Source organism: Bombus flavifrons, chromosome 2, assembly GCF_040668555.2.
Source record: "Bombus flavifrons isolate JBK064 chromosome 2, iyBomFlav1_principal, whole genome shotgun sequence".
NCBI lineage: Eukaryota > Metazoa > Arthropoda > Insecta > Hymenoptera > Apidae > Bombus > Bombus flavifrons.
The window spans coordinates 9,158,251-9,179,789 of record NC_138443.1 but is presented as its reverse complement, the minus strand read 5'-3'; the positions used below and the strand labels follow the sequence as shown (position 1 = coordinate 9,179,789).

Here is a 21,539-nt window from a genome sequence, read left to right as displayed (position 1 = left end):
ATTGAATGAGTTTAAGAACGCTGAGTGGGCGGGGCTATCACCACACCATTGGGATGTGATTAAAATCGACCAATCAGGAACTTGGCAAGTATTTACAAACCGTACGTCATCAAATGTGTATTATCTCTCTGGCTGTTTGTAACATCATGTATTTTTTTTTTCAATCGTATTGAAGATTAGACTCAAGAGTTTCGGGAGACTATTGTTGCTGCTGCAAAGGACTACTAATAGTTGAAACGTGGACGTCGTGCGAAGTACGTCGTTCATACTGTCTTTCTTTATGTGCGATGTTCATAGTGCCGAAGAAAGGGAATCAGTATTTTTTATTTATCATATGATTATTCTTGACAATCGATCTAAACGAATTAACAATAAACGACATAAAGTATAAGAGAATTCCGAAATGAATTTATCGTTTGCTGGTTGTGGTTTCCTTGGTATTTACCATGTTGGTGTAGCAGTGTGCTTTAAGAAATACGCTCCACATTTACTTTTGGATAAGATTAGTGGTGCATCGGCTGGTGCTATCGCTGCTTGTTGTCTTCTTTGTGATTTACCCCTCGGTAAGTGAACTCCTTTGTTTATATATATCTACCAGATATATAGTATCTTAAATAATTAGTTTTTTTCAATGTTATGGTTCGATTTATTGACTCTGATATTACACGATCTTACGTTTTGTATCCATTGCGCGCATGTTAAACAAATTGTCCCGGTGGCTCCGGTAATTTCACGCTGTAATTAAACTGTAAATATCTTTATTCACTCTTTTAATATAAAATATGACGATGTTGCAACTCAATATATACTTAAGGCCATGTTCATGTGCTGTTAATGTAAAAAAATATAGCTGTCAAAATTGACTTTCGTCAGTTTTTATATTTCCTAAATAAATCTTAAATAACGATTATAAATTTTAACATTTTTCAAGCATCATTACTAATTTGTTATATATATATATAGCCCATATAAATGATTTTTTGTTACTTATGTGAATAAATGATATAAAATTTATAAAACGTAATTATTGTAATTATATTTTAAAATCTCAAAATCCCTATTTCACTATTTGCAGCTAAATATAATTTATTTCACTTCTGCTTGTCTCTATATTACATTTCCTATTGTTTATAAAATTTCAAAATTATTGATAGAAGCTGTATGAACTTGGTAATGATGGAAATGAATCTCATAATTAGGTCAAGCATAGAATAAGCAAATTGGAAGTAGTAACAAGAACACTTATCAAATGCTTTTCTTTGTAGTAAGCCTGAGAATAAATATACAATATAATGGAAGCAATTATAACAGACATATTGGCATTAGTTATTGCGCATTACTGAAAATTTTTTATTATAATAAAAACTTATCACTTTGTGTGAAAGAGAAGTATTCTTTATTTTAGTAAATCTCACAATGGTAAAATATTTTATCAAATATTTTTAAGCTGGAATATAAAAGTAATTTCATTTAATCTTTTAATCAAAACATTGCAATAAATTTCTATATACTCAAAAAATTTAAAAGATGAAGATTTACAATTGGTGATAAATATCAAAATAATCATTTGGAAAACTATATAAATGTTGTTAAAAAGTACTCTCTGATGATTTTTAATATAAATGGGGAATAAATATGTAAGCGCACAGAATATATAGACTGCGAAAATTCTTAATCGTTTCGTATATATATATCCGCTTATAAATTCACTGTTGTGTTTACGTCCTATCTTGTAGTACAGTACCATGGCCAACTAGAAATCCGATGCTTTCGTAATACATAATATTTTGTAATAATAATAAATAACTGATAACGCATAGTTAAATATTTACGATTAGTATTACATAGTTGTTAAAACATTTTAAATAATAAGAACAACAAACATGGTACGAATAAAATGTATTATAATTTTATATATCCTTTGGAAATGTTTTGGAATAAGTATGTATTACGTGGAACATTTTTTATAGACGACACGGGTACAAATATGTTTTACATATAGAGTCATTAAAACATATGTACGTCTTATGACATATATGTAATATACATAAAATGCTAATATATATGTGCGAAAGATTTGTATGAAATATCCAATGTTAAAATGGAGAAAGATTAATTTGGTTCACACACATATTACATAGTTTACGTCTTATGTGTTTGCATCTTTAATTTAAAAAATATATCATTTATTTGATTAAATTTCATTTCCTTCAATATACATCATATTTATTTACCAAATTAACAATATCGCCTGATATCTCTTTAGCGTCATTACTTCCGTATCACTCTATATATAATTATAATACATATAGATCAAAGACATACTTATACATATACAAATCAGTCTCGATATTAATAAGTTAATATTAAATCGCAAAAAGATAGATGGTATTTTCCTATTGTTTCGAAACGATGATTCAAATATGTATGTATATTATTGTATACTATTACTATATATGTAGCAATCAGTCATATCAAATTCCATTGTTAATATGCTTCTTTAATAAATGAATCCAACATTTTCGAAAAAATTATTTATTCATATTTTGAATTTTCTCAATATAGATCATTTATGTGTAATGTATATATGCAATCAAGCATTAAATATTATTTTGATTACAATATATGATTTTTAATTAAAGTAACATTTAATGTTCATTCATATGTATTTAAAGAATCAGTATTAAATAACTCGATCATATTGAAAATATTAATTAAGTCAATCACAATTTATGTATATATATATCCTCGTAATTTTAATGTGTGATAATTTTATTACTGATACTTATGCGTGACAGCATTCTATAATCATGTGCATAATCTATGACGTAAACGTTTTCACAATGTTATCCTACCGAAAAGACACATTTAAGGTCGTTTTCAGATTAATGCAACTACTACATAACGCGTATATTAAATATACATCAATACGTTTGTAATAAGCGATAAGTGATGCAGCTATGAAGCATTTAAAACAATATACATACATATCCTGGAAACGAAACATGTTCGACAGCTAGTGCATAATACATATTTAACACTTCAGATACAGAGAAATAATGAAATATTGGTTCGTATACCTAGAATAAGAGTATAGCTATAGAGTAAATTAAGAAATGATTGTAATTCTGTACTATTTGTAATAGGTATACTACTTTTTCAATATTCTTATATGAATATGTAATGCGGACTTTTATTCATCTATGGAAAATTTGAAGGTGTGACAATGCATAGAATACACGAAAATATGTAAAATACGCAAAACGTAGTACTTATTATAATCTTTATTAAGAAAAACAATTATGTACTTCAGTTTCATTTTTTTAATGATATTCATAAAATATGAATTTGCATAAATATCCATAGTCTAATAATATGTAATTGTACCTAAGTATTTATGTATTAAGGTTATTATTGAAAAAAATTAGTACATCTATTCAACTTATATAACTACATGGTCTCTAAAATGCATATTTGTTACACGTGTTATATAAACTGTAACATGTCTTCAAAAATCGAAAGATGCATATTTACTATATTTGTTATATAAACTGTAACATGTCATTCATGTTTAGAAAAAAATGGAAATTTTTAAATTAACTGTAAGAAATATAAACGCGTGGTATGCAAACAGCTCGATAATATCAATTATTTCCATTATTCAGGATTTTTGTTATCGCGAAAAAAATGGTTAAAGTCTAATTAATATCAGCAAATACAGACGAGTAATTTGATATGAGGATTGAACGCGGCTGGTAATCTAAAACTGCGTCGAAATTTAAAAAAACAATGACCTATTATTCTTGTTCTTTTTTATACTGAGATAATCGATATGTCGATGATATATCTCGATAAATTTTTTATGAAGAAACATCAAGACATTTATTTTAAAACGAATAAAAGAATGTTTTTCTTTAAAAAATAACATCTTTTAGTTAAAAAGATTATTGTAGTTTCTCTCATTAAAAATGCCAATTATCAAAGTGTTGTGATTTAAGTGTCCTAGGCAGAAAATAAACTATTCCCTTCTGGTATTGATAACATCAATACCAACATATTAACATATTATATGCAACATGTTAAGCAAACAAAGGAATGTTTGTTTTTGTAGAAAGGCAATGCCAATTCATGTGATAAAAGATAAAGCTATATATATAAATACATAAGAATTGACCACTCTCTTTTACAAGATAATGCTAATCCACGGAATCCGTGAAATTGATGCGGCTGCATCTATTTTCATTAATCACACAAAATTATATTTATGTTATAAAATATCGAACTATCTTTTATATTATGATCTCTCTCACAATCTCTCTTTCATGTTACGATGTTAGAGATTTTAACCAGGTAGTTCGTAGTAAGAAATCGCTTCAAATTTTATATTGTGGATCAGCAGCTTAAAAAATTTGTTTTTCTTCGTATAGGAGTATTTAAGGGCCCTATTCAGCATTGCCAGAGGGTATTTTTTAGTATTCCCAGAAGGTAGATTTTATAATCGTGTAATAAACCGTTTTCCTTTCTATCCTTCTATAACTCTAATGCACTTTACAATTTGTCCAAGAAGGACATTTGGTAAATTGTTTTAATAGTGTTTTGAATATTTATCATGTAGATGCTTTCTTTTTGGTAGCTTTCCAGAAGAGTGAATAGTTCATGTCTTCATTGAGTGATAATTTCATTATGTATTCGTAAAACTCTATATTGCAATGATTTGGGATTAATTGTTTCACTTCTTTAATGATGGCGTTTAATCTGCTTTTGTTGAACTGTGTTTTATGTTTTTGCCAATTACTTTTTAATTTACGTTTAAACTTAATTTTCTGCAATGTATAAGCCGAGAAGGATAGATAATTTCTATCATTTTCTACTGGTTTGGTGGCTATTCAACTTGCTTCTTGTATTATATCAGTGAAGTTTATTACTACCGATTCAATTTGTTCAGATGTCTCTAAAGGTATATTATTATTTATTTAACTTCTAGGTATTTTTTAAATTGAGCCTAATTAGTGCTATTGTTGTATAGATGATTTGTTACGTTCGTGTACATTGGTTTGGATGGAAGGTCTATAAGAATCGTATAGCTTGTTCTAACATTTTATCTGCGGTGTGTTAATTTGTGATCCCCATAATTTATGCTTGACATTATAATCCCTAGCAGCAATAAATTTATTCCCTAATGATTTTAAAAAGTTTTCATACTGGTGTATCGTTATTGGTGTAATAAACCATAGATTTCAAACTGGACATTTTTCTGAATTTTATAGGTTTAAGGTCTTTACTTCGTAAGATTTTCTTATCGTGTTGTCTTTGCCGATCTAAGATACATTTGATAATAATTTATCTGTAGCTTCTGAAGAGTTATCAGCAATGTCAAATATTTTATAGTTCGAATTGAATAGGACTTTCTCAATCTATTATATTTCTGTTTTCTTTTCGTAATAACCCAATATAAGGAACTTTTATTATCGTTTTTAATCCTATCTGTTGGTCTGTTGGTTTTTAATCCTATCTGATAGTCACATTCTATCTACTTATAATAAAAATGTTCACTTTTAATTATTATCTTGCACTCAACGTTTCGTGCATAGATAAAAATTATGTCTATTTTATTTTCACAATTTCTAAATGAGATATTAAATGTTTAATGTTATGAACAATTTTAAATGGTAATTTTAAGTACATAGTAAGGTAATTTTAAGGGACATAGTATAATGAGTTTATAAACCATGTAATAAATGTAGGAAGTATGTCTAACTTTGAAACTGTAAGATAATTTAGGTAGATTCAACGTTGTATAATGGAAGTATAATGTAAAACGATGATAGAAGCTATGAAATCCTACATACAATCTGTATTCATTATGAGGCTTCATAGCGTTAAATCGTATAAGTTGGCTGATGTATTAATGCTAAATAAATATGCAAAAATATTGATTTTATATTCTTATAATATTAGTTAATTCATAATATAAATTCATTCATTTTTCTGACCCTATATACATATATTTTTTTCACAGCTTATAAATGAACACACCCTATAGATATAATTTTGCGTGTACTTATATTTGTGATATAGGGATATGTACATATCACAATCAATTTAATCTTGATATAATTGAAGTATATTGTAAATTCGGGATAAGATAAATACATCAGTGGTATTTGCTTCTTATTTACGTCAGGTATAAGAATATACTAAATTTATCTCGAAAAATATGTTAAGTTAATGTAATAAAAACTTCTAACGATTTTTGAAAAAAATAAAAATATGTGTAAATATGAAGCTGTAAGTGAAAATATCAAGAACAACTCAAAGTTTCTTATTTTTCCTATCTTATAATTGAACAAAACAATTTATAGCTTTTTCCCATTTTATGATAGAAAAAGACAAATTTAAATGAAATTTCTACTTAAACGGAGTTTATGCAAGTAAATCTTAATATAATTAATTTTTAATTAATGAGATTTATTTCTATAATTTACTTTAAGTTATTCCTAGTTGTTGTTCCCTATAATAATTATAAGCACACATTTTTTATAGGGGAGATTACAAGTAACGTATTACGCGTTGCGCGTGAAGCACGACAACGAACTCTTGGTCCATTTAGTCCATCATTTAATGTACAGGAGATATTGTTAGAAAGTTTACAGAAGGTACATATCATTAACTATAATTTAAAATGAATATAAATATTCGAATTTTACAAAAATAACATATATAGTATTTATACTTTTAAAGTTATTAAATGCAACAATAGACATTTCTAAGATGAACTCTTGTTGTTAATATTTTAATACATAACGAAATATTATCTTTGTTCCAGCATCTGCCTAATGATGCTCATATTCGTGTTAGCGGCAAGCTTCACGTTTCCTTAACAAGGGTATACGACGGAAGAAATGTAATTGTTTCACAATTCTCGTCTAAGGAAGATTTATTGCAGGTAAAACAATATTTATGTTAAAATTTATATAATTTATATAACTAAAAATTTATATAAATTTGAGTTTGTAATATTGAAACTTTTCTTTTATAGGCATTATTGGCTAGTGCATTTGTCCCAATTTTTTCTGGTCTCTTACCACCAAGATTTCATGGTGTTAGATATATGGATGGTGGTTTTAGTGATAATCTTCCTACACTTGATGAAAATACTATTACAATTAGTCCTTTTTGTGGGGAAAGTGATATTTGCCCTAGAGATGTTTCTTCCCAACTTTTTCATGTATGTTACTTATGATTATTCAGATAATTTACGAAATATTTAAATTGAATAAATAACTGTTCTTGCTAAGATTAAATTACTAGATTACTAAAGAATAGATTACTAAATCGTATGTAAAATATAATAAATGAACATTTATAATTAATAGGTCAATCTTGCCAATACAAGTATTGAGCTTTCAAGACAAAATATATATAGGTTTGCAAGAATACTTTTCCCACCAAATCTAGAGGTAAGTTTATATGAAGTACTTGTAAAATAGAGAGGATATCAAAGAAATAAAATAACATAGATAAGATATCATAAAAAGGATATTAAGAAATAAAAATTAACAAAATTATATAGATAAGATTTAAACATTGATATCATAAAGAGCTTTAATATTATTAAATAGAACCAGTTATATTAGTTATTAGTTATAACCAGTTATAAATATTACCAGTTATATAGTTTTATATTAATATTATTAAATATATTATAAATACATAATTGCCTTTACAGATGCTCTCAAACATGTGCAAACAAGGTTTTGATGATGCATTAAGATTTCTTCACCGCAATAATTTACTTAATTGTACCCGATGTTTAGCTGTACAGTCCACATTTGTAGTCTCAGAAACTCTTGATGATAACATGGATTATGATCCTGAATGCCTAGAATGTAAAATGCATAGACAGGTATAACTTTAATATGTGCAGTGTAAGTTACAATAAGAATATTTTTTATACATAAATGTACACATATATTTTGTAGGAAGCGCTAGTATCTAATTTACCTGAAACAGTTATGACCATATTTCAAGATGCAATTGATTCTGCTAATAAAGGCCTCATTAATTGGTTATTTAAACATCGAAGTGTAAAACTTTTATCATTACTTAGTCTACCATGTACACTGCCAGCAGATGTAGTATATGCAACTTTCACAAAGTAAGTATATTATTATGCATTGCATCATTTGTTTTTTTCTTTTTGACGAATCTTTTATTTTTAAAACAATTAATGTATATATTGCATTTGTAATGTTTACATAATTTGATAGAGTTGTGTGTATCAATGGAATAAGAAACTAATATGCATGATGTATTGCTTGTTTAAAACTGCATGCTACTAAAGTAATAGTGTAATTAAAATGATTTATAATTAAATTAAAAATTAATAATATATATAATACAGACTTGTTATTGTAGTAAAATTAGTAAGTATATTCATATCTTTTCTATCTATTAACTAATACTGGTTATTAATTTTTATGGTTAGTTATCATTAGGAATCAAATTTATGTTTTTTCAACCTTTCAATTTCACTCTATGTAATATTGCTTTAAAATCATATTTACATTAAAATTCCTGTAATCATCCAAATTGATAAAACATAACTTAATTTGTCTCACATTCTAATTGTCTGATTGAATGAATTTTTTTTTATTTATTTGATATTGTGATTATGTATAATATCATATTTAACATTATGCATGTGGTCATAGTCTGATTGGTAACAAGATAGAAAGTCACACCTTGGAATACAATATAATTGGCAATATTCTTCATACATCTCCACAAATGTCTTGTGCTAGACATAATATGACATCTTCTTGGTAAGCTTTGCATTTCTTATGTATTTGCTATATAAAATGTCTCATATATATTACCTGAACATACAATTATGAAAAATGAAATTGGAAAATACATAAATTGAAAATACTTACTATAAATAGAATTCTTATTACTTTGAATAAGAATTTTATAAAGTTTCATTCCATATATTCACATATAATGCATTATTATTTTAGATCTCTTTAAATATAATAAATGTATATATATATAAATTTTTCTTAAACCAATTAAGTATGGTATTTCTCAAACTTAATGTCTAGTACTAAGTGCCACAGACTATTAAATGTCAGTTAGACATTACATACATGGTTCAAGCAAATAGAATTTTTTATATTTATTTATTTATTTAAGTTATTTATTTAAATTATTTACATTTAATGTCAAAAATCTTAACTTTCTGCTTCTATAACTTATTCTTTTTGCTATGCGTATACTTTTTTAGTTTCATAACAGTTGTCTATGAATTAATATTTTATTTTATTTTCAGGTTTATTTTGAATGTGCCTAAATTGCGAAGGAACCTATTAGAATTAAGAACATTTTTATTAAACGAATTATGTATGCTATTTCCTAAAATCAATGCCTATTACCAAGTGCCACAGACTATTAAATGTCAGCTAGACATTACAGAATATGGTTCAAGTAAATAGAATTTCGTTTATTTTTTGTACTAATTATAAAAAATAAAATTTTCTTGTATATTAATCTTTCTCATTTTTTAGACATATATGATATGGAAGTAGCAGACAAGACTGATAATTTATATAAAAATAAGAAAAATCTAAATTTGACATTACAATACAATGAATTGTAAGTTTATAAATCTTAATAGTATTTTAAAACTTTTTAATTAATAAATGATATTTCTTATTTTAACTTATATCTTTCAGACAACCATGGGAGGATAATAGTAATACGTCAAATTGTGTTATAAATATGTCCAATCTTTCAACTGTCGATAATACTTTTGAAAATATTCTTCAAGTAAACTATGAACATTTATTAATGATTATATATAATCAATATCAATACAATGTAAATTTTCTTCTTAAATATATAGGTAACTTCTGAGCAAGAAGCTGTAATGGCATATTATTACATGGATGATAATAACAAAGTGCAAGTGACAGAGATATTTGACGTTACAGACTCCGACTCACATGCAATGTTATCTATAGAAGAAATTGAGAATAATACAAAATTACAATTTGATGAGTGGGATACACCCACATGGTTATCTCAACACACCCTCAATGATAGTAAGTTATTTTAACTACTAATTATTGTATATATATTATATAAATAGATTACACGTGAAATATTTATCTTTTAGCTGTTACAGAATCCCTATATACTGATGCAGATCAACAAAGCATTGAAAATTTATCAGAAATGTCTTTAGAAGATGATATTTTGGGTGTGTTAAATACATCTTCTGATCCAGAGAGTGAATGGGAAATAAGTAAAAATTTACAAACAACAAGAGCTTCCAACCCACCAATTTTCCAATCAGAAATGGATTAACAATGATTAAAGATTTAAAGTAAAATAAATTTTTTCTTATGATAATTGATATAGACAATGAGTATCATCACTATCTATAGTCAATTATATTATCAGTTATGCATATTTTTGTAGTCAATAATGTTGGTGATATTATAGAGAGAAATAGTATCAGTGTGCTCAATATTGATAATTTTTTATAACATTTGAAGAACATGTCGTTTAAAGAAGTAAAGAATATGGATGAAAACACTTTTATTAAACAAGAGCAGTCTGTGTTATGCACTGATAAATATAAGATACAACACAAGTAACCATATAAAAATGTGATATATATATATATATATATATATATTATTAATGTAATAATATATATATATATATATAAGAAGTATCTTCAACAGAGCATACGCAGTATTTTATTATTAATGTATCATGCTAAAACATTTAACATCATTATTCAATACTTGTAAATCAAGTATGAGTAGATCTCCAAAAAAGAGGCTGACTATGATGGAAATGCACATCATAAAAGATATTTATCCGGATTTTATGTTGAGTGTTGTTAGAAGTTTCATATGTTAACCATAATGCTTCTACACTCCTTGTCAAAAAGATAACCCAGGTGTGTTATCTTTAATTTCTCAATAACGCGTGTAAACGTTTTTCGTTTGTAACGTATAATATCAAAACATTATGAGCTCAAAATATGCGGTTCGTTGAAAATAATTAAAAATATTATGAGGTTTAGTGTGTAACAAAAAAATTGTCTTATTTTAAGAACGAAATGATAACACACTCTGTTAATATGTTTAGAAATTGCTCAGTAGTTCATGATCTATCAACGAGTAAAGATTATAATACAATGTTATATAAATTTGTAAGGGACGTGGAAAGAGATTAAACGAGTCTGAAAAAAAGCAAATTCTTGAACTAAAACAGCAACGGTTATCAGTAGCAAAAATATCGAAAATAAGAAGAAGAAGCCGTAAAGTAATACACAATTTCTTAAAAAATGTTGAAGATTATGGCAAAAAGAAAAGTACTGGTCGGCCGTCATCGTTATCCGATCGTGATAAGCGAGCAATCTTGCGCGTAGCTTCCAACTCGCAGTTAACAACGAAGCAAATAATGGAAAAATCTAGTGTTAGTGCCAGTGTTTCAAGTGTTTGTCGAGTTTTACTATCTTGCAAAGATATTAAGAGGCTAAGATTGAAAAAGAAACCTTCGTTAACAACGAAACACAAAGTAGAATGTTTACGCTTTGCAAAAGAAAGAATGCATTGGAAAAAGAAATGGAGAAGGGTACTATTTTTAGATGAAAAAGATTCATCTTGGATGGTTCTGATGGGTTTCAATATTATTTTCATGACATAAGAAAAGAGATAATGTTAGCAATTCGACGACAAATGGGAGAAGGCAGCGTGATGGTTTGGGCCGGCATCGGTTATTTCGGCAAGACAAGTATCAAGTTCATCGTTGGGAGAATGAATAGTGTCCGATACATAAATTTAATCAAAGAACAAATAAATGATTATGCAGAACGCATTTCTGGACCTGATTAAATCTTTCAACAAGATAATGCACCTGTACACACATCAAGATTGGTCCAATCATATTTTAATGAAAATAATATATCTATTTTGCCGTGGCCTGCACGCTCCCCGGAACTTAATATTATTGAAAATTGTAGGGTAGAACTTGTTCACGGCGTATACGCGAATGGAAAGCAGTATCAACAAGTACAAGAATTAAAAAATGCAATTATACGCAAATGGGATACGTTAAGTCAAAATTATATCCAGAAACTATATAAATCAATACCAAATCTTATAATAGAAGTAATGGAAAATAAAGGGGGATGTACCCATTATTAAATAAGTATATATGTTTGATAAGTAATTATTGTTAGTTACAATTTATGTTGATTATTATTTTCTTATTGTACATGTGTTATCATTTCGTTCTGAAAATAAAACAATTTTTTTTGTTACACATTAAATCTCATAATATTTTTAACTATTTTCAACGAACCGCATATTCTGAGCTCATAATGTTTTAATATTATATGTTACAGACGAAAAACCTTACATGTGTCATTAAGAAATTGAAGATAGTACACCTGGGTTATCTTTTTGACAAGGAGTGTAAGCATGAGAGCTAAGTAAATTATTTTCCCCATTTTTTCTCCTTTTCTAATTCTATTATACTTCTTAGTAAAAATATTAATGTAGATATTTTCCAACACAGAGCAGTGCCAAATTATTTGTACGGTTCCTATTTGCAATAAATACTTAAACAAATAATGAAATTAATTATTTAAATTAGGATAAGAAAACAAATTTTGTTATTGCATACAGCTGGAACTGAATGCCAACTAATATACAAAATTTTTATACTGTTTGTTATTGACGTAATCACTGTTGAGGATATTTAATTATGGTTAAAGTATGACATTTTTGTATCATATACTGAATTAAATATCATTACGTAATAAGTGACTTATAGCAGTAATTATAAAAAGCACAAGTTATACATTTAATTACATATTAAATTGTATTATTATTAAAAAAAAATTGCTGTGTTTATATGTATATGTACTGTACTATATGTTTGACGTATGTATTAATTTAGTATAGGTATAAGAACATCCTAGATTATTATCATGTAACTTATATGTAAATGTTATATATGTATTAATTTTTATATGTTTAAAAAGTGATACTGTATATTACTTAATCTATCTAAATTGTACATAAAAAATGTTTTATTGTGTTAAAAACTGTATATAGTTACATAATTGAAATTTATTTATTTTTTCGGCTTTATTATTCGACTTACATATTTGTAACTTCCACTCGGTCCCATACATAAGTTATGTAATTTTATTTTAAGATTAATTACTAATTTGGATGAAAGATTTGTTGTATTTTAACTTATTATTTCATTTCTGGATATCTTCTTGAGTACTCTCGTATGAAACTAACGGTTCACAAATTTTGTTGCAATTGTTAAGAATATAAATGAAACTTCATGCTTATTTTGAACTATGAAAAATTATTTTGAAAGTTGTTTCAGTATTTGTAATTATAAATAATACTGAAAATAGCTATCTTCAAGAGTTTATATATTAAATTATGACATGTTAATATGTATATAATTAATAAAATAAAAACATTAAGACAAAACTTAATTTACTTTATCTGTTTATGATTATTGACGAATTAACATTATGAACTTGGGATAAATTAGAATTCAGATGGATTCGGGCAAGATCCCAGAATCTTGAGAAATACGAAAATATCGGAATTCCACTCAAATTTTGATGATTCATCTCGAATCCCAAGTTGATTCCCTAGTCTCGAGATAATCCCACACATTTTTAATGATTCTAATGTGTAATGTGTAATGTGTAATGCATGCATGTGTAATGCGATATCGCTGCGATCATATATCTTTATTTGTTTTCCCAGTTAACAACAACGAAAACAGACATATGATCAGAGTGGTATACTGCGGACAAAGTCGCTCGTCTGCGCTAGTTCTAAATGTGCAGCTAGCAGCGACCGATTTTTTACGAAAAGTGTATATCATAAAATATTTTTATTTGAAATAAATAACAATAATATAAAGAAGGGTCGAGGTCAATAAAAAATGGAATATTTATTATATTTTTTAATATAAAACAAATCATATTGTATGTATAAGTTATATATACAATAATTGAAACCATCCTCAAAGTAATATTTTGAGGCAGAAATTTTTTTTCGTTTTTTGTAGAAATAATTTATTGCACATGTGCACAAGTATGTATTATGCTGATTTTTATAAAATATGTCTTTACTGTTAAACATTGATCGTTCATGAATAAAAATTGTATAATTTACAATTATAATTGCATGCATAATTAAAATTTTCAAATGTCATATTAACTTAATATATAAAAACCTCATTACATTCCTTATAGGCAGGCTCCAATTATTTCAGTGTGATGAAATATTAATTATTTGAACATGTTCAGGCTGGATCTTCCCCAGGGCCAGATGTAGAATTTCTCTGAGGCTCAATTTGAGTCCTGTTTTGCGAATTGCCAGTTGCAACCGCTACTTTATGTTGTGTAGTTAAACACTGTAACTGTTGGAGCTGTACAGGTTTAACAAGAGTTCTCTGTAACTACAGAATAAGCAATCTTTGAATTGTACTTATAATTTTAAATAAATTCGAAAGTATATATATTCTTTTATATTACATCATCTTTTATAATATGTAATTTTCTTCTCTTAACTAAAAATTTATACTAATAATGCAAAAATACATACTTGTTGTTGTGATAATGTTGCCACTCCAAGACTTTGAGTTTGCTGACTGCACTGCCCTGTAGAAGCTCTAGCATGCAAGGATTTTGTCAATAATGTTTGTTTATTTGCAGGTACTACTTGGGAAGAAGATGTCGTCTGGGACGCCATAAGCACTGGTTTCGTTGCTGCTATAAAACATGACACTATCCTTATTTGTTGAAAAAAAATTTAATATAATATCCTAAACATGAATAAATTAAGCATCTTATATAAAAATATTTATACATATTAATGTATAATAGAAATTGTAAAATAATATGGAAACAATAGAATTTGTTGTTACTGTCTATAATCTATTTTTAAATAACAATATATTGTGACATGGTATCTATGGTAACTTACCCATTATAGGAGTTAACACCTGTTTATTACCAGACAGTATTAACTGACTGGCTGTTACTGTTTTAGCCACAGTTACTAATTGATTTGATAAAACAGTTGATTTAACTTGATTTGGTTGTACTTGACGCGTTATATGATTAACTCGTGGCCTTTGAGATCCAACAAGTTGAATTGCCTGTCCACCCTAAGAAGTAAACTTTATCTCATTTTGGGACTTTAATAAATTATTATGTAAATATTATATAACATAATATATAATTTATAAATACCTGTGCAAGGGTAACAGAATTACTACTACGTATGTTTTGTTGTGATAATCCTTTGACTGCTGAAGGTATTATTTGGGCTACAACATTTATTGTATAATAAAATACAGATTATTCCGTATATCATAATTGAATCACAGTTTATATAAGCATAAAACATTTACTTATCTTTGTTAGTCAAACATTAATATATTAAATAAAGTAATTTAATATGAAGATTAGAATCAGTGCATTAAAAAGAAAAAATTCTTACCAATTGGTAACGACAAATGAGTATTGGCAGGATTAGTTATTACTACTGTTGGTGTACTTCCAGCAATAGCTGTTGTAACAACTGTAGTAGCTACCATCTAGAAATAAATAAATCAATATTTTAGAAAAATTTTTGTACATTTTGTGTTAAACTAACCGAAATGAGCAGACGCGTGAAATACAAAAAAACTAACACTAGAAACCGTGGTGCAAGTATTAGTTGCAGATGATATAGGCAGAGAAACAATAACTCCTGTAGGTGTAACGGAACCCGTCGTTGCTGACACATTTAGCGACATCGTAATGGGTTGTGATAGTCCAGGAAATGATACCTGTTGTATAATGAATAGTACAGTAGTATTTCATCTTCTACGCCATATGTTGAAATAAGCAGCTCTCCACAACCTGAACATTTTGGAGACCATTGATGGAATTCGACAGACTAGTAAGATTTACACCCTGCAGGTTTACATTGGTTGATGGTGGAGTACTCATTGACGTTGCAGATTGATTATTCTGACTGGAAGAAGCAGTTAACCGCTCAAGGAGAGAAGAACCAGAATTAATTCCTGGTATTGGATTATCTGCAGATGGCGTCCCTATAATACATAATTTTAATTATGTTCACCTTAAATAAGACAGAATAGAAATAATAGAAAAAATACACACTAATTGCATCTTGTGTGTATCTTCAAATATTTACCTGCTAACAAAGCTGAAAGTCCTGACATTGATAATCCAAGTGTTGAATTAGGATCTTGCACACGAGCTAATTTCACAGCTGTTGCTTTGACTGGTTGCTGCTTACAACTTAATTGTCCTGTTAAAGTTGAACTTAAACTCACCCTTACCTAAAAATATATTTCTTACAATTTCAGAATATTGTTAAAAACGTATAAGTACAAGCTTAATTGACTTACTTGACCAGTTGTATTAGGGACATTAATGACATTTCCATGACTAAGAACTCTAGATGGGATGGAAGCATTCAAAGAGATCCTTCGTGGCTGGACTTTCTGTTGCGTCAAATTGGCAGGACTGCTATTTAACAAACTAAGGATCGCAGCATTATTTGACTTGTTTGTAGTCTGTGCATTACTATTCATAGCAGCAGCAGCTGCATTTGCTGAAAGAATGTTTAATAAAATACTTTTATTTTTAGCATTTCTTTTATTTTGTATTACAGTTTATATCAACGTCATAACAAACCTGCAGCTTGCTGTTGAAATTGTTGAGCAGAATTCATGAGAGATGTTACAAGTGCTGTTATCGCGGGATTAGTAGAATGTTTTTTAAATGGTATTTCATTTTGGCTCTGATTAACGGTTTCCGTAACACAATTTTGTGTTCCAGCTTGCAATTGAGCTTGCTATAAATAGAGAAATATGTAAAGTTGTCCGAACATCAAAATATAATGTTACACATAATTCATATAAATTCATGTATAACTCCTACCAAAACTGGAACATTTGTAGATGTAGCATTATTAATATTACTGTTTAATTTCTGCTGAAAAACTAAAATTCCAGATCCATTACAGGAATTGCCATCAGCAACCGACATAGTAGAGTTGTCAATCTGTACAGATGTGGAGGCATTTGATCCACCATTAGTTAAAGGTTGTCCTGGACTCATTGACGTAGTCTCAGTCTGAGCAATAACTTGCGGAATATTTGTTGCATCTACGCATGTCAAGTTATTTTGTGCAGAAGTAGTGGCTTCTGTTATAGTTTTCATTGAAGCTACTTGACCAGCTAGAGTATTTAACTGACCTTGAGCTCTTGATAAGATCTGAAATAATTATTATTAAATATTAGTTTAGTTCAGAACAGTCTTATTAAGATTTATTACATTTATTAAAAGTATAATAATTTTATTCAAATATTTAGCAAGAAATATTTAATTTACCTGCTGTGCAACATGTTGAGATTGAGCTTGTTGTAAATGCTGAGCAACTAATTGCGCTGCTTTTGCTTGCTGCGCCTAAAACAAGTTTATTAACCAAAAAGTATTTATTTAAAAATGCATATAATAAGAAAAAAATTTCACTTTTGTAGTATACATACTTGTTGATGTGCTCGTTGCATACCGGGTGTACATGTTACGCGAGGGACCTGCCCTGGTACAACATGTTTTATTCTAACGTTCTTTCTACCCTCTTCCGTAAATATTTCCGTAAATTGTTGAATGTAATGATTTGCCAGAACTCTTGTACCTAATGTAAATCTATAAAAAATTCCAAATATTTATTTGTCCAATCAATTTTTATAACTTCAATAAAATATAAAATTCTATTTGATAAAAAGAGAATGATGAGCAAATACTCGCCGGCATGCAGATCCGTTTTTCTCTCCTTCACGATGATTCTTATCCATATAAAGCTCTCCCAGGTACTCAGAATTAGAAGGTCTTTGTAGAATTGAGAGCTTTATGTGATCTATTTCACCTTGACTTCCTCCCGTTTCTAATATATATTCTTCTATAACATGTGGCAAACAGTCTTTTGTTTCTCGCGGGCGTTCGTATGCTTTTGCAAATCTATCATACATGAAGCATAAATTTGTACTAATACATATAGTGACGTTTGATAAATAATAGTAACTTTTTACTGAAATGTACCTTAAAACATCAATAGGTGTATTTGGTGGAAGTAGAGGAGGATTTGTAAGAGAAGGCGGTGGACAGGCAGTGGTTGTAGCTACTCCTCTCTTTGCTCTTAATTTTTGCATTAAATCTTGTATTGTTAATCCCTCTGGTTGTGCTAATTGTTCCAATTTTCTCTTACGATTAACTGTAACCTATAATAAAACAAGGTAAAATATTTCAAATATTAGAATTAGGCATGATATAATATATTTAAAAACACAAGCAAACTAAATAGAAATCACAGTTGCATTCTAATCCATTACAATTAATTACCTGTGAAAACTTTTTGGCTTGTCGCATAAGTTGGTGATCAGTAAGCAAAGATTTAGATTGCCTTAATCGTGTTGTAGCTATGCTAGGAATAGGATTTGGATCAAGACAAAGAGGTCCTTGGGTAGCTGCGACTAAATGTGATTCTAACATTAATCGTTCTTCATGACTCCAATCACCATCACTAGTTAAGGTTGATACATCTGAGAGTACACTCTAAAAGATATTAAGACATTATGCTGATTAATTTAAATTTTTTAGATAAAACTTAATTATTATTTTATTTATTATCTTATTTTGTCACTTATATTAGTATTTCTCAAATTTCATTTCTAGTGAAAAACTAGTTTTTTTTTTATTTCTCACTTGTGTTGTAGGCTTAAGAAGCACATGGTGAACTTCAGCTTTAGTATGAGGAAATGCTTTTCGATAATCTCGAACTTCAGCTATTATACAACCATCATAAAATAAATGAGAATGATTAGTTTCTAGTTGCTCAGCCAACATTGCAGGCAATTGACCATTATCTATACATGAAAGCAATTCACCCTGTTCGTAACCCATCAGTTGTGTTTCAGCTAATATTGAATTTTTATCATACTGATTTCCCTTATCACTATGAAATTAAAATTACTTATTAATATACTATTATTAATTTAGTTTCCATTAACATATATTTAATAGAAAAGTATAATATATTTACCTATTTCTTACAGCTAGTGAGTATCCTTTATTACCAGCATAGAGATTAACGATTAATGTATATAGACCTTCTCTTTGCACCAATCTTCCCAAAAGGTCACATTCATTTTCTAGATTATTCTACATAAGTAAAAATATTATTATTAAACTAATTTATTAATCTATATTAAATTTTTTGGAACATATTTAATATTAAGAATATTAAAAATATTATTTCTATAGAAGTATACATACCAACACAGAGTCAGGAGTTGCATGAGGAACTTTAGTAAGTTCTTCAAAATATAATCTAGTCAACTTAGACTGAATGCTGTGTTTAGAATGATTCTGTTCTTTTTTTTGAATAGATGATTTATCACAAGCTAAACTTATAGAATTTTGTCCTTGAACATTTTTCCAACATTTGGATACCTGATTTATCATATCCTGGATACAAAATGTAAATATTTAAAATTAAAAAATTTACTTGAATTAATTAGAAACTTATAATAAATTAGAAAATAATAATAAAATACTACCTGAGCCTGCCGACACGCATCTTCTAAACTACAGGCTGTATCAATCATTTTAATTTTTGATTGCTAAAACCATCTAATGTCATATCTGATATAATAATGAATTTTCATAATCTAAAATAATTTCATAAAATATTAATATTATGATTTTTATGACACAAAATTTGTATTATATTAATTTAATAAACATTCATGTCATTATGTTTAAGTAAATAAAATACTTTACTATAAGATATCTCTTTTATAATTTTTAAAATTTTACAAGATTTTTAAGATTATTACATTCTAGAAAATGTGTTTAATATAAGACATAAATTGCTAATATTACTAATTTATGATATTAGTTATATATATAATCATATATAATATAGTCGGATTAGTATAATCTATGAAAGAAAGAGAGAGAAAGCAAAAGGAATAGAGAAAGTATTTTTTATTCGTCTAAATAGGTTATCCTTAATATAGTTTAATTATCAATAACTGAATTTATATATATATATTAAAAAATATAAAAATTTGTGTAATGAACTTTCATTGCTTATATACTAATAGAATAAAACATTTGTATCACATTTATAAATAAAATTAATTTAAAATTATATATCAAAACATTACATAAAGCTATATTCAATATAATACAATAATATGATATTAAGTAGATAAAATATATAAAAAGATATATATACAGTACAAAATAAAAAATTATAACGTTGGAAAAGGTTTTAGTTAAGTATAATAATTTGATAAAGAGTAAGAACATAATTTGTTATGAATTGTAAAAAATACTAATGTGAAATATTTTACAAATGCATTTTTTATTACATTTGTTTATCGATGAGGCTATTATGTTTTTTATCTCACCTTTTGAATATTATAACAAGTATTTCAAACATAATAGTAAATTAATGCAATTAGAGAGTATCAAAAGGTAAAAAATAAGATCAATAAATAATATTTATCGAAATAGAGGGTTATGTACAAGTTACAAATAAATATGAGAGAATATGTTTTAATCATAGCGTGAATCCACCGAATGTCAAAACAAGCACGCTACATGAGAGGTTATGTAAATGTTTATGAATTAATACAAATCACATTTAAATCTTTCGAATAAAACATAAACAATAGGTTATTTACCTCTAATGGATCCAAAAAGTAATCTAATAGTAAACATTGGACACAGGATGTGACTCAAGTTAATTTTCTTATCATAACCTCACACGAATTGGTAAATAATACACAAGTTTACAGATAGCGAAAATTTTTGTCAACGAGTTCTTATAATCAATAAAAATTATTTAGTGTCAAATAAATAATATTTACAAGTAAGAAACGTCATTTTAGAGGACACAATGTAACCTATTATACAAACACCACACAATCATAGACTGGAAAATTGACCACATTTCTCTCTAGTGAGTTACTCAATTTATAGTTCGCAAGCTCGACTAGCATTCGAACAACTAAAGACGAATTTAGTGTTTCATGTCGAACACTGATCTCGAATAAAAAGAAGATAGATCTATCGGGAAAGTTATTAATGTAAGAGAGAAACAGTATTAAGAAGTCTAACCAGCTTTTAGCAAATTTATTTATGAAAAGGATACATAAATAGTAGTCTGCATTAATTGATTAAAATTTTATAAGAATAAAAATTTTTCATCCAAGAATCATATATTAGCTTTAGATTTTAATCTTTTTATGAAAAACTTATATTTATTTAATTTGTATAAATTCGTTTTCATTTATGGTACAACTGTACTACTAGGTACTACATTAAAATACCATTACCAATATAAGAGTGGGATTCCATTCTTTAGATAAATTGTTCATGTTCAAGA

General features: G+C 27.4%; 2 protein-coding genes and 1 long non-coding RNA gene across 7 annotated transcripts; 1 reads left to right on the top strand and 2 right to left on the bottom strand.

Moving 5' to 3' along the window:
• Positions 1-81: 81 nt before the first annotated feature.
• bmm (brummer) lies at positions 82-10,689 on the top strand. 2 transcript variants are annotated; one of them, XM_069132232.1, is made up of 13 exons: positions 82-563; positions 6,544-6,656; positions 6,827-6,946; positions 7,040-7,228; positions 7,377-7,460; positions 7,730-7,906; positions 7,983-8,158; positions 8,715-8,825; positions 9,332-9,486; positions 9,567-9,654; positions 9,735-9,828; positions 9,905-10,103; positions 10,178-10,689. In XM_069132232.1, the coding sequence occupies exons 1-13, from the start codon at positions 404-406 to the stop codon at positions 10,366-10,368; spliced, it is 1,857 nt and encodes a 618-aa protein (XP_068988333.1). In that variant the 5' UTR covers positions 82-403; the 3' UTR covers positions 10,369-10,689. The 2 variants fall into 2 exon arrangements, with proteins under 2 accessions (XP_068988333.1, XP_068988334.1); XM_069132233.1 differs by lacking the exon at positions 8,715-8,825 and having other exon boundaries at positions 92-563.
• Positions 521-1,066, bottom strand: LOC138189927 (uncharacterized). The gene is made up of 3 exons (XR_011176159.1): positions 810-1,066; positions 676-735; positions 521-609 (listed from the first exon to the last, which is right to left on the bottom strand). It is a non-coding gene; the product is annotated as an uncharacterized LOC138189927 (long non-coding RNA).
• A 3,302-nt stretch (positions 10,690-13,991) lies between the features above and the next one.
• LOC138189618 (transcription factor SPT20 homolog) lies at positions 13,992-21,139 on the bottom strand. 4 transcript variants are annotated; one of them, XM_069131685.1, is made up of 22 exons: positions 20,836-21,139; positions 19,702-19,812; positions 19,418-19,609; positions 19,185-19,303; positions 18,848-19,097; positions 18,485-18,697; positions 18,185-18,363; positions 17,894-18,103; positions 17,632-17,791; positions 17,474-17,548; positions 17,338-17,356; positions 17,021-17,247; positions 16,775-16,934; positions 16,486-16,691; positions 16,269-16,416; positions 15,971-16,164; positions 15,760-15,897; positions 15,567-15,663; positions 15,317-15,393; positions 15,048-15,231; positions 14,667-14,833; positions 13,992-14,520 (listed from the first exon to the last, which is right to left on the bottom strand). In XM_069131685.1, the coding sequence occupies exons 2-22, from the start codon at positions 19,747-19,749 to the stop codon at positions 14,365-14,367; spliced, it is 3,219 nt and encodes a 1,072-aa protein (XP_068987786.1). In that variant the 5' UTR covers positions 19,750-19,812; positions 20,836-21,139; the 3' UTR covers positions 13,992-14,364. The 4 variants fall into 4 exon arrangements, with proteins under 4 accessions (XP_068987786.1, XP_068987784.1, XP_068987783.1 ...); XM_069131683.1 differs by having other exon boundaries at positions 14,667-14,830; positions 17,021-17,356; XM_069131682.1 differs by having other exon boundaries at positions 17,021-17,356; positions 19,702-19,764.
• Between the last annotated feature and the right edge of the window lie 400 nt (positions 21,140-21,539).